At 40.9% G+C, this 14469-nt stretch overlaps 1 protein-coding gene across 1 annotated transcript in view; it reads right to left on the bottom strand.

Moving 5' to 3' along the window:
* Nucleotides 1–12190, bottom strand: part of LOC147329821 (copine-9-like) — a 191677-nt gene extending 179487 nt beyond the window's left edge. The window contains exons 1-2 of the mRNA XM_086291172.1: nucleotides 11761–12190; nucleotides 1212–1252 (exon numbers count right to left, since the gene is read on the bottom strand). Of these exons, the coding sequence (XP_086147298.1) occupies nucleotides 1212–1252; nucleotides 11761–11837 (118 nt within the window). The 5' untranslated portion in view covers nucleotides 11838–12190. The remainder of the gene's footprint in view (nucleotides 1–1211; nucleotides 1253–11760) is intronic.
* Nucleotides 12191–14469: the final 2279 nt, after the last annotated feature.

The raw sequence follows: 14469 nt of genomic DNA, 5'->3' as shown, positions 1-14469 counted from the left end.
GGCTGTAGTTTACTAATGCATGCAGATCTGTGTTTATAAGTCATCAGTCTTTCATTAGGCTGTACTGCATACTGCGTACACTGCCTGTTTACTGAAACATGTTCCAGTTATAGTTATATTATGGACATAATGTGCAGACTCTCAACTTTCATTTGAGGGGATCCACATTCAAACTGGATGAAGGGTTTAGGAGTTTCAGCTACTTAACATGTGCCACCCTCTTTTTTAAAGGGAACAAAAGTAATTGGACAGTTTACTCACAGACAGGTGTGGGCAATTTCTTCATTATGTCAAGACTGTAGATGTTGTGAATATTATCAGTTAAGCAGATAAAAGACCTGCGGTCTTTGAACAGACAACATGCGGTCAAACAAGCTTTCTTTGAACAAATGAAACCAGGACCAACCTCTACCAGCATGATGGCAAGAAAAAAGTTACAAGCTACGTGTGTCTGCATAGAAAACAGTCAGGATCTCTTTATTTTTGACTGTAAACTCCATAATCAAAGAATGATGTAGCATCCAGGTCTAAAAAGTAAAATGTGTGCCTTAAACGTGTTCTTTGACTAAGGGGTGACTTCTCTGGGTGCAGGACTTTAGATTTTATGGAAGTTGATAGGAAACTATGTTTATTTGGTAAACTGTGGTCATTACTATTAAACTAGGGAACGCTCAAGCTTCTGACTTGAGTGACTGACTTAAACAATGATTGAAAAGGTGCATTGACAGATAAGCAGATCCAGTGAAGCCTTTCATTTTCAATTAGTTTTTTGGCATTTGTGCATTTTGCTTTTTTTCCTCCATTCTTTTGTTACATTAAGTTGCAGATGCAGCTGCTGTTTCTAAAAGTTACTATAATATAATCACATTCAATGTGTGGGCCCAGCAACTGCAAAGTGTCAATCAGGCTCCAATGATTAGTCACTCTTAATGAGGACCAACTTAATTAAGAGTCCTTCCCATTCGATCCCAAGATGCAGGTTTTCATTCAGTCAGTTGCTATTCTGCGTGTGTAAGCGCTGTGGGAGACAGTCACTGTGTTACTGCTCACTGATGCTCTAAGTGTGGAATTAACATGCAAAAGGTAGTGATTTAATAAACACTGCACGAGACAGAAGAGTTCCAAGCAGAGAATACAAAATCATATCAGAGGAGTAATTACACAGATGAATGATGAATGTGAAGAATCAGTGTGAGAGAGGAGGCAGTTACCTGGATCTGACTTGGAGAAGGTGTCCATGTCTAACAGGTTCCTGCAACAAAAACGTGTGTAAGACAGAAGCGTCACAGTGCTGCAAGGCCAAATGGTTCATGGTAAGTTTAACAGCATGACAAAATATTTCATGTGTTCATAGTCGTGTTCTAAAAAGCATTAAGGCTGTCCTTTCTTTCAAACTCTCTCTCAGCACTGTAAAAAGGACGGCTCTTACAACAGAAGCAGAGTGCACTCTGTGTACTGTATATATGTGCAGTCGTATGTTAGTATCACCTTTTAGAGAACTCTGCTTTCAAGAATGTAACTATGGTCAGATTAAGAAACTGCTAATGCTACAAAATAGAGGCACGTGAATGGTTCTTTGTTTGTGGGTGTAGAAGAAATATTACAACAATACACAAATGCCTTAATTGGCTGACTGTAACTGCACAATATCGTGAAAATGCCTACAACTGTCACAGACTCAGTAAAGTTCTTCTATAAGATTTATCCAAATAAACTTTAATTCCAGTGGAAATATTACTGCATACATATCTGAAACCAAACAAATCAGGTTTTTGTAAAAAGAAAAAGACAACAATTAAAAGCTAAATACATTCTGAAGTGAACTAAGATCATGTAGCACAGGGTTTTTACCACACTGACACTAGAGACGTGCTATTTCCTTCATCATTTTGTTCCTGCAGGAAGAAAAATGAATCTCCCACACACACACGAAAAGCCACACTTGTGTGTCAAATCATTGCCGGGATTACAACCCAATTTCCGTCTAACAACCTGACACTTTACTGAGAACCGCCTGTGATAACAAACAGCGTTTGATAAAGAGCTGAGATGTGGGAGATGACAGATTGAAACATTGCCCTCTTGAGGACTTGGAGCTGTCAGGATGATGAGGGTGGCTACGGGGAGCACACACATCCTCGCATGTTCACACTGTTCTGTTCGTGTCTGAATACAGTATGTTCACATGCATGTGTGGGCATCAGTAAAACAGCCCTCGCCTGTCAGCACACTGTGGCAGCTTGTAGTGCTATAAAACAACCATACGAGTACCCCACGCAGATGATTTTATCCTACGGTTTTTGCCTTTTTTGGAGGACATTTTTCTCCCTTAACTAGGGAAGCAGACTGAGTAGCGATACCAGATAAACCTGGAACTTTCAGTTTGCACCAAGATGCAAGAAAACCTAATAAAAGATTCACAAATACGAGTAGTCCTAAAAAGCCATACACATAATGCTGTTCATTCAATTTGCCTGGAAAGCAATCAACAACATTTAAATAGCTATGCAATATAATTCTTTTCCACCATGAGCCCAAGATGGTAGCAGGCTAAATGTCAATAGATAGGCAGAGCTATGAGAATAAGCTTGTCAAGCTTCAGTCTAGTCTCAGTCAACAATAGCACACTCTTTCAAAGAGGATCCCAAAAGAACAGAAAGCCTTTAAAAACTTTTGCTCCCCCATCTTCTTTGTAATAGAAAACACATCGTTGTTTACCAAGCAGGCATCCCAACAGTTTGTAGCACACACTCTCTGACAGCAGCTGGTTTGGCTTCACACCACTTTTTAGACGTCTTGACTTCACTTTTTTAACCATCCAACATGGAGTAAAACTAGGTGATTGTGAATAAACTGTTAACAACCAAGCATTAAAAACCTTACCAAAACCACGTTCCATCCTTTTAGATCTTTAGATTTTTAGAGACTTCAGTGCTAAAACGCTTCGATCTATAATTTAACCTGATGTGAGCCATTAAACCTGAGCGAGTACTTTGATGCTGCCACAGCTTACCTACAAACGTGATGACTGTAACTTAGCAGTATTCGTTTTCTGTCACTGCACCAGCTTCTCTCACTTCTAATAACAAACCTGTCAAACTGTTAAAAACTACATTCTAATTGACGACTTTGGTTTGTGTCAGCTCTTGCTGTGGCTTCTGACACACACACACACACACTCATTTTCATATCTTGGGGTGGCTGTAGAGGTAGAGCAGGTCAGCCGCTGATCGGGAGGTTGGTGGTTCGATTCCTGGCTTCCCCAGTCTGCATGCCAAATATCCATGGGCAAGATACTAACCCCATGTTGCTCTCCGATCTGTTGGAGTGTGAATGTGTGTGAATGTTAGATAGGCACTAACAGCTTAGAAAAAGTGCTGGTGTGATTGGGTGAATGAATTAGTTGTATAAGAACCAGTCCATTTACCATCTTAGTGAGGACATGTCACGAAAACTGGTTACATTTAACCCTCAGCCTAAACCTGACCGTAACCTAATTACAACCCTGACACTAACACCACATTTTGAGCCTCAGCATTTTGTCCCCATAAGAGACTGTTGGTCCCCACAAGTACAGTAGCATGCCAATTTTCTGTCCTCACAAAGATGTCTAAACATGTACACACACACAAACACCAAAAAAACAATGCATGAACAACATAGTCATCAGTGTCATTGTGGCACAGTGTCATAGATGTATTGAGGTGCCCTGTGGCTCTTTTCCCACCCCCCACACTAGTGCAAGCCTTTCTGGATCAGGAGACATTTAGTCAAATATGTCTTCTGTTGGACTGGGACATGCTGGGTTGACATGTTCATCACAGATAGTCACAACCAGTAACTACTGGTAACCGTTTTATTTATATCTATAATGCCAAATCAGCAGTTATCTCAAGCTGCTTCCACTGTAAGGTAAAGACGCTACAATAATACGCATAATAATGCAGAAAATCCTAAAGAAGCAGACAAGCATCTAGAATCATGCTTTGTTTAGATCCATCCTTTTACTCAGAAAGCAAAGAACCCTTCTTTGAAGCTTAACATCTGTTAGATACTAATCTCATTTAAGAGACAAGTTTTTTCTTGTAACGTGGCCTTGTGTTTGAAACCTTCAGGACATGATATGAGAGAAGCTGGGTTGCCAATCAGAGCCCTCGCCTGCTGACATTGACATTCTCCCACTGAGAAGTCCTGGCTCCCCGTGTTCGCTGACCTGCCTGGCATTTCACTCCTAAAGTGCTGCCAATGTCACTTTTTAGCATCACAACATCAGCCACACTGCACAGCCATCACCATTTGAGAGCTGCATCGATGCAGCTCTCAAAAGAACAGTTAAACCTTCTAATGCTGATATGAGTTTTTCTCTCTTCAGTTAATAATTACAGTCCATCTAATTAACTAATTATCTAATTAAAAACATTTTAAACATACTAATGCTAGGACAAGATGGCACCAGGGTTACTACATGGTACATCTAAGTATGCACTTCTTTAATGTCCTAACAAAGGACTGTCCTTGAACTGCAATGGCTCACTAATTCTGTTTTCACGGGGTCACTTTTCCAGAGGTCCCTCTGTCTCCTTTGTCTCATATTTTAAAAAACATGTAACAGAGATTTGGGTAAAATATCAGGTGGTCTTGTTGAGAGTTTCATTTGTGTATTTCAGAAAATGTCCTCCAAAGAAACAGGTGAAAAAACTCCATAATGGTGGAATGTGGAGGACTATGAATTAAAGGGACTATATGTGGGAGTTATATTTTTGCTGCTGCAATTAATCTTTTCTAGAAAACATTTTAGAAAGTCATTGTAGTCTTTATGTGGAAAAAAAATGGTCTCAATGGTGTTTAAGGAGAAATGATGCTCACAGCACCTTTGGATTCCTTTTTCCTGCAGAAATTAGTTTGGAAAAGATGCTCATGTGACTTTCAGCATGTCATTAAAAGCACACGAGTCCCTTGAAATAAAGCCTGTTTTCCACAGGTGTCACAGTGTGTTCTTGAATAAGTCAGAAGTTGGAAATTAGGAGTTCCCAGTAGGATTTTTTTTGAACACCCCTTCATCAGATTTCCCACTCAGAAAGTTAGAGCAGACCAACATACCCCAAGTTAGTGATCCAAAATGGCGGCACTGAAGGTAAACAGCAGTAAAACTGTGAACATTTAATCTGTACTGCCACTGTTGTGTATTTTTAACACCGTAAATAAGCCATACACTGATCAGGCTCTTTACATGAATGCCTTTTTAAAGCACAAAAATGAGTATTATGCTGCATTGCTAGTGATACCTAAATCTTGCTAAGAAAACTAATCCTGTTTTCCTGGCTCCCTGGCTCCCACATCCGAGGTATCTGGAACGTGCATCAAGCCGGTGCTTTCTTGCTATGAGGCAACAGTACTAATAACTGCATGAGATATAGGTTACTTATAAAACATGAACCTGATTGAGGAGAAAACAAAGTCTTCCTGTTGCCACCAGAAAATGTTTACTTTGTAATGTGTATTGGGGTTAATAGGTCATTTACTTGCAAGAGAACGCAGGTCATATATTTTCCCTCGTCTCATTCAAGCAATCCTGTGCCAGCAGTAATCACTGCAGACTGCAGGCAGGCTGCCACAATAGGATCTGGAGGAGCAGCATTTGGGTGGCAGGCAGGCAGCCACTTGTTTAAAAAGAGACAAAAAACACAGCGTCCCTCAACACTGTCTGACTCCGTTTCTGACCCACATCCACAATGACACATCTGGCAGAGCCATTTCCACACATAGACACCGTGCTGCGGCCAAGTCGTTTTCAGAGCTCTTCTTCAAGACACAGATTCCATAATGTCAGTGACAAGTGGCAAGTCAAACCACAGTTGCGTGTTTACACAGCAGAATTATGTTGTGTCATTACTCTTTTATGGTGATGTCAGAATACTGACTGCAGCGAAAAGAGCACCAAAAACACACTGCCATATTAACTCTTTGTAATATTACACAATATAAATCTCGAGGTGACAGTGAATTGGTGCTTTATATACTGTTCTGAAAATGAAACTGAATTGAATTCATATGTGTAATTCTAGTTTAAGTTAAATTCTTTGGTTTATTGTTTCTCTAAGATTTCTGGTTTGAGTTTTATGTTTCTGGTTATGTTTTCTTGTATTTCGTGTTCGAGTTTTGAACAGCAAAATAAAGCTGCCTTCTTTAGGTTATCCTTCCGTGTCTCGAGTCCTGCGTTTGGGTCCTACCTCCTGCCTGCCACACAGCTAACCATGACAGAACGACGCAACAACGGACAAAGGAAAACACAGGGCTTAAATACACAAGGGAATACCGAGGGAAATGCAGGCAAAACTTCCACTTTTGTTGAATTACTTTATTTCTCATCTGTTCTTGCTAGATTGTAGCATGATGTGATTAATGATTAAGCATAGCTCCTTTGAATTTTGCATAATATATTTATCATAAATCTTAACTACAGAAAACAAAATACTTACATATTCTTGTAGCCCTTCTTTCTTTCCATATCTCTAGCAGAATGTACAAATATGGGTGGTCTCCTCTATTTTTGTGCCAATGAGACGTCAAACAGCTGTAGCATAAAAAACACCTAAACTGCATTAGAACAATCAGTTGAAGCTACTTGCCTGTTTTCCGATCAATGCACTCATTCTTCATAAAACAATGATTCTCATTTCCCCGTTTCACTCATGTCTAATCCATTTGAACAAAAATCCCAGTGTCAGCCATCTTAACCTCAATGGGAAAAGCAATCCCCTCATTACCAGCTGCGGTGGCTTTGAGATGTAACACGACTGTTGTGCTGTTTGAGAAAGAAATCCCAACGGAAAAAACAACACCTGAAAATAGATCAGCTGGGACATCAAGTGCGTAGAGACTGATTTGTTTCTCAAGGAGCAAAACTGTCTTTATACTAAAAGCATGGATGACTTAATTGAAGATTTATAGCAGCTAAGTCAAAGAGCAGGAGAGTCTTTTAAAAACACGGTCGCATTTTCACCTCCAGGTAACCTCTACTGCAGATGTGTTGACATCTACACAATAATGAGACAGTGTGCTACATGGAATCTTTTTAAAATCATCCAAATGTCAAGTATGTGTCAAAAGACATCAGGCAAGTCAGACCTGTATGGATTTTCTTAGACAAAGGGAGATGAAAGAGGCTCAAGTAGAAGGATGCGTGTAGTGCTGCAGCTCAGATCAGACTCGGTTCAAAGGTCTGGCTTCTACAGAGAGATGGCAGTTTCGAGAGGACCCAGAGTTGGCATCCACCTTTAAGATTTAAGTGTGTGTTTGCAGATCTGATAGGCTCATTTTCAGTACCATCACATGGACTACTCCAAAATTTTCCTGAACTTTTAAGGTGACTAAAATGTCACTTCTGGTTGATGGTTTGCATTTGTACACAATTTGTACAATGGTGCACTGACTGCTGTTGGTCATTATGATTCACAACTTGAGACAAAGCTTGAGGCGAGACATGCACAAGCAGCAAGGCACATTCACAATATTAGAGTTAGAGTAAGCAAAGCGATTATATTTTATAAGTTAAGTGCTCGAAAAGAAAAAGCTATGAATATATCAGAAACATCAAGCCAAACACCAACATTTCTAAACTTTCATGAATTATATTGTACTTATTGGCTGGAAAATAATTTCCCTGAGGCACACATCGTGCTCATTGGCTAACAATTTGTCAGGTCATTAGCCAATAAACATGCCATGGTTTATCCTGTAATGATATTGTACAAAATTGACGTCACATTATCAGTGATGGGAATAACTGTTACAAGTAACGGCATTACTAACGGCTCCTGCGGGCGGCAATCACTTTCTGCCCGACGATCACTTTTTGGCACAACACCTGGAGCTCAGGGGGCAAAACAATGGCATGAGTGCTGCTGTTTGACTGAGGAAGAATAAAGTAGTCGTGGTAAGCCAATCACACGACCGCTTTAAGATGACAAACCAACAAGGTGATATATATCAGTTTTTAAATTGAGTTGATAGGCTGCGTAAAACCAGAGACATGATCAACAATATATACGTGTGTTTTTTCTCAATGGTTTCGTCACGTTTACTGACGTTTACAGGTGTGATGTTCTCCTTTCTAGTGGACAGAAATTATTGCAGTGGCACAAATAATTTGTGTGGCATCTTATTGAATGCAGAACAGCTGATTGTTCTGTAAATAGTTTGAAATGGTTATTTAAAAGGGGGGAAAAGGTAAATGGCTGCAAAAACCTTGTTGTTTGCAAAGATTGTGCATATGATTTTAAAATTGACAATTATGAAATATGATACAATAAACATGTTTGTGGTTGTTACAGTAAAAATATAACTTTTTCTACTCTGATTTTATGTTTTTTGTCTGATTTTAGATCAATTGTGTTAATACAGTCAAAATGAAAACATGACTGTAAATTCAGACACGTGAGGTTGTGCTGAAAAGAATGAGACCAAACAAAGCAAATAAACAGTTTTTAAAGGTGAAATGTGGAGGGAACATCAAAAGTGGTTAAAAATGGCCAATTATACCCTGGACCCCAGAGGGTTACTACGGACCCTCGCAAGGGACATGGGAGAAAAAAATTACGATGAACTTTTGCGAGATCTCACAAACAGTGTGAAAGCAGCTTTGTGTCAGTGTCACTGTGGTGTCTTTGGTGGACTAGTCGTGAAAGTGAAAGTCATTATAAAAATATGTTGAGGATAACAACAGACATGGATGCTTAGTGGTCAGACACTTAATTCTGATGAGGAAATTTGCTTAATTGAAATGCAAAAGACAGATATTTATAAGGCATCCAGTTCTCTGTTATGTTTACCTAAACAAATAATAATAAAAAATGTAAATAATACAAAAAATATCCATGCTGTCAGTTCATAATTAATAAAGGACACATTTAAAGTGATGCATAGGATTTATCAGTTAATATTAAAATTCTGATGTTAACATATACAAGTATTTAAAAACTCAATTTACAAATATCAAGAAAACTAGAGTTAGTCCCCCAAAACTTTGGCTTCCCTTGAAGGATTCAAGTTTTAATTAAATATACTGAAGGCTTATTTTACAGAGTGCTGACCTGCATACATAACTTTTTAAAAAAAAATCTGTCAGTGTTTCCTTTTTGTAAAGCCTTTGAATAAGGGCTTTAACCAGGACCAAACTCAAAGGGTCTCCAGTTGCTCAGCCATAAATCTCACTGTCACGGTTTCTTAAACCCACCCATAGCATATAACGAGCTATGATTAGCGTAGAGAAGCAGGTGAAAATCAATTTGCAAAATCAGAGCAGACACATTCTGGCAGTGCAAATGAAATAAGAGCTACCAGATTTGCCTGATCCCCACAGTGCCAAGCACACAGAGTTTGCATGTTCTCTGTGTTCTCCGTGTTATTTGGGTTCTCCCCAGGTTTCCTCCCACAGTCCAAAGTCATGAACTTAGTGGGGTTGGGTTAAGTTGTCGTTCCAGTGTGAATGGTACATCTGTCCTGACCCTGTGGCAGACTGGTGACCCTGTCCCTCGTCCTTTCCTAGCACAGATTATCAATTAGTTCATTGATTTCTTTAATCTTCGTGCTATAACGAGCATAGCATATGTATGTTCATATATCTCCTCCTTAAAATGTAAAAATTAACATCTAAATAAATAATCATCTCCCTGCAAATGCAATGTTGCAAATTGTTCCATTCATGATTGTTTCACATGTCGCGTTCAATGTACGTCTACCATAAATAACCTAATGCTCACCAAAATTTGATCTGCGATGGAATTTTAAATATGGAAAAGGTGCTGCAGGCCTGCAGTGTTAATAATAGTGTTCATAATTGTTATTGCTGATTAGGCGATCGTCAGCTTTTAAGCAAATAATCAAAAAGTGAATATTTGCTATGGGTGGTGCTATGTGCAAATAAAGAAGGAAATTCTATGTCTAAGTGCCTAAGGCACACACACACACACACACACACAGATGAATATAGGGGGGGATATTATAATATAGGATATTTTGACTTGCAGAATGGAGGAACTAGATGTCCATCACTGATCTTCTGCAGACTGACTCACCTCCTAAGCTACAGCCACAGAACTCTTTTTTTTAAATTTGGAGGAGAGCAAGGACCTGCAAACTGCCTAGAAATTAAAGATTAATTGGATTATAAAAAAGGAATGATATGCAAGAAGCCCAGGCAGTTGGAGCTCCTTAGGGCCTGGGACCATAATTCAACGTTACGTGTAGCAAGTCTGTGTGCGTCAACAATGAGCGAGCTACTCAAACACACAGTTTTGGACAATTAAATATTCTTTGGCAACGGTGGCTCTGTACACCACCACAGCAGATTTTAAATCAAACAATTAAGATGTGACTGAAGTGTAGATTTTCAGCTTTTATTAAGAATTTACAGCCAATTTTATAGAAAAGTCACGAAATTAATGGAGTTAGGTTAAGTGGTCATTCTAAATTTTCCATAAGTGTAACTGTGAGTGCGAATGGTATATCTGTCTATCTGTCCTGGCCCTGTGGCCATGCAACCTTAAATGGATACATGGAAATGGAAGGAAGGAAGGAAGGAAGGATGGAAAGGTGAATGGGTGCTTTTGTATCTTTACCTGCTTAAATGTGTGTCAACGTTGCATTTCATAAATCCATTTTCAAAACATGTCATGGCTACAGCACATGCCTATCAGTTCATTTTATGAAATCATATATGTGCATCTAAACTACATCAGTGAGGCTGACTGAAAACAAGGCAGGTGACATTTCCTTAAGATTTCCATGAAAAATGGCAACATCACTTTGAAAATCTGAAAGAAAAATGACTAAAAACCTAGAGGAAAAAAATGTGTCTACACAGCACATTGTGTGTTAAAGACATTAAAAGGGTGAGATTTCTTTACTCAGTGGGGTGAGACTTCTTTTTCTTGGTGAGCATATGTTGTTGTTTTAGTATTTTTTTCATCCAGTCCCTCTTTCTATCATTTTTTCCGCTGGGGTGGGGGGAATTGTACGTGAGTCAACCTATGGGAGGAGATCATTCATCCTGCAGCACGAACTCCAGCGGACGTGTTTCGTTCATTTTTTATGTCGCTTAGATTTTAGACCCTCTTCCTAGTACACATCAAAACTTTGACCACGTTTAAGCACCTTGCATACTTTTACATCTTATTCTCTTGCTCTATAGGCTCATTAAAAATCCAAAATATTGAGATTTTAATAACTATTTACAAACTACTGTGTAACAGTGCTGGAGCGCAGTTTCCGTGCTCTGATATCCTGCTTATAAATTAAGACATAAAACTGAAAGAGACCATAACTTATTTTATTTTTTTGAACACTGAACACTGTTGGTGTGCGAATCTTTTTCTTTTCTTTTTTAGACAGATGGTACATTTAATATCTATGTATTCATGTGATCTGAGAGTTGCACTCTCCGGAGCTCTCCGAGACACTCGGAATAAATCCTGCTACGGTTGGTTGCTGCAACCCCACGCACTTAAACACCCACAGCACATGCAAATTCCTCCTTTGAAGAAAAAAATAAAAATAAAAATAAAAAAAGAGTTGTTTAGCCCAGGATAAAGACAAGGAACACTGGAATGGAAACATGGAAAAGTGTATCGAGGGCAGAAAATTACGCACGAGAATATAGGATTGAATAAAAATAAAACATCTGGAAGAAAAAAAACTGACTTTAATTACAAACATCAAGTAATGTCTAAATCTGTCAGAGCACAAAGATCCGGGGCTTACCTGCAAGAAGCGGTGATTTCAATCTTTGTAGCAGGTACGATGGAGTTGAGTGGGTCGAAATCCCCTATTGTCGCCATGGCCGAGGCTATTTTTTATTTATTTTCTTTAAATCAGTTGTTCTCAGTCCCTGAAGTTCGTACTTTTATTACAGCGCAGACTTTCCTTTGGCTGTGTGTGTGTGTTCCATCAAACCGAGAGTGTGAATCGGCCGCCTCCGGTAGTAGTAGTTGTTGTTGTTGCCGCTGGAGCGCATCGGGTTAGGAGGCATACCTGAGGATGAGGCTTTCATTTACGGCGAGAGAGAGCGAGAGAGAGAGAGCGAAGCTGACAGAACCGGATGCTCAAGCTTCTCTGCGCCTCTGTCCTCTTAATTCATCGCCAGGTGGAGACAGACATCCACAAATCTTTCAGCCGTATTTGGGCTCGACAAGGAATCTGGTATGGAAAGTGATCTGTGCCAAAAAAAAAACCCCAAAAGGGAGCCTATGCAAAGAAAGACCTTTTCGAGAACATTATAAGATTGTTTTATATTTATATACACACAGATCGCTGTAAATTTTTAAAACAAACTGAGGCAAAACCATATAGGGCGCCATTTGTAAACTGAAACATGCTGAAATTTACGGCAACATTTTTCCGCATTTAGCTCCAAACCTTATAAAACATGTTTTTTCGAGTCACTTTTACAAATTAATTTGCAATTTGTAAATTACAACTTTACAAAAACATTTGTAACTTTTTATATTTAAAACTAAATGTTAAATCTAATATTATATTTAAAACTAAATGTTACAGCAAACGAAATATTGCCTGCCTGTAGTGGTCAGGTTGTGTGACCGCTCTCCCCGGACGTTACTTCTCACTGCCACCAGCTGCTTCACTGCTTGGCTACCAGCATGTTCAGTGATTTAGACAAACATCAGAGCCATATAAATGTTAACAGTATGTTTTCCATTCGTTTGAATATCCAACAACATTCTATTAAACTCACAGCTATGAAGGCTTATTTTCACCACAGTAAAGGGCAAACAAGCCCTTGTGTTTTTGACACAGTTGGACATGTCCACAGTAACCCATCGTTCTCTTGGAAGAACACAGATAGAAGACATGGATTACTTACCTCATTCTCATTAAAAAACCCAATCAGCAGTTATTCTTAATGCCAGGCTATAAAGGTTTATTTCTGCTGGCTTCACACAGCAATCTACACTCCATCTACATCAGCTATTTTAAAATAGGTACACCTGCAAGTGTCTAATCAGCCAAACACATGGAAGCAACTGAGTGCACTTGTATTCATAAGGTTGCTCCATATAACTGTCTGTGTGGGGGAGCCACAGCCCCTGCACCACAGGACATGAAGCAGGCATGCAAGAGATCCAGGCCCTAGACATCTAGAGCCCCCCAGAGCCCAAGGAGGACCACCACAGGGGCAGTCGCGCCACCCACCTAGAAAAGAGGTGAGGGGAGCCCCGGACAGGGTTGTGGTGCAGAAACCATGGGGAGGTGTGACGACGAGCCTGCAGGCGCCGCTGGCAGCCAGCTATGCCAGAACAAACTGAACACAGGGCAGAGACCCGAGACCCCTCCACACCCCAGAAGGGGCCCAACCGAGCCAGGGGGGCCAGGCCCCACCAAGCAGCCGCTGGGAGTGAGCCAGTACTTACCCCCACCTGCCGAGGCTGGGTGCTCAAGTATCAGCCACTGGCAGTGTGGTGGTGGGGGGAGATAGGCCCCCACACCAGGAGGGGCCTGAGATGTTCTGACAGAGGTGAGCCTAAGACCCGACCTAACACATAAATGTGCATTCCCAGCCTCATGCACACAAATACAAATACTAAGCACTCACTCAACAGGGAGACACACACACACGTGAACACCACACACACACACACACACACACACACACACACACCCCTACTCTTTACTCCCAGGTCCAGGCACCATCATCCCCAGAGGGACAATCCACCCCAGACCCAGGAGATGGCTCCCTTTACTCTGGAGTGGAGACAAGCAGACCGTTCCCGGTCCTGCAGCAGCAGCAAAGCCCAAGAGCCCAGATCCCGACCAGAAGGCTCCTCCTCCCAGCGCCCCCGATGTCAAACAGAACGGGGGTGTCTGAAGACCCCATACCTCACTCCGCCTGCTCATATCTGGTGTTGATGCGTGCTGTTCTAAGGTGCATTTACAACAGGAGGGGGGCATTGTGCCAGCGACCCTCTGCCAGATACTAGCTAGTGTCAGCACGGCCCCTCCCGAGAACCCTCAATGTCTACATGTATTTAAAACTGAGAGGTGGGCACCGGCACCAGAGGTGACGCTGAATAAACAGACCTCTGGACGCTGTTTAGTGTGCCCACCCCCCAAGACCCTATACACGTGTGTCATGAGAGTTAAGTAATGTGAGTATATAAGTTGTGGGATAAAACTGAGGCACAGGTGGCCAGGAGGGGACAGAGGAATGCCTCCGCTCTGCCTGAATGATGCACTTGTACCTCAAGGCCCTGCATGTGGTGTGGTGTGATGGAGCGGGAGGAGGGAGGCACTTGGGGAAAGGGATGAAAGGATTGGGGAGGGCAAAGTAGCCCCTCTCTCAAACCAACTCCCCCGCTGACCCCCAGTTCCCAGAATCCACCAAGGGCAGGGAGCCCAGGCCCATCCAGACCAAGCTCCATAGAGCATTGGGTGGCCCACCCAATCCCACCGCAG

The sequence above is a fragment of the Aulonocara sp. 'chitande type north' Nkhata Bay genome, linkage group LG5, assembly GCF_057382095.1.
Source record: "Aulonocara sp. 'chitande type north' Nkhata Bay isolate Kocher_YH1m ecotype deep benthic linkage group LG5, A_spYH_male_GT1.1, whole genome shotgun sequence".
In the NCBI taxonomy this organism is placed as follows: domain Eukaryota; kingdom Metazoa; phylum Chordata; class Actinopteri; order Cichliformes; family Cichlidae; genus Aulonocara; species Aulonocara sp. 'chitande type north' Nkhata Bay.
The sequence above is the reverse complement of the archived record's forward strand: the minus strand, read 5'-3'. Positions and strand labels throughout refer to the sequence as shown.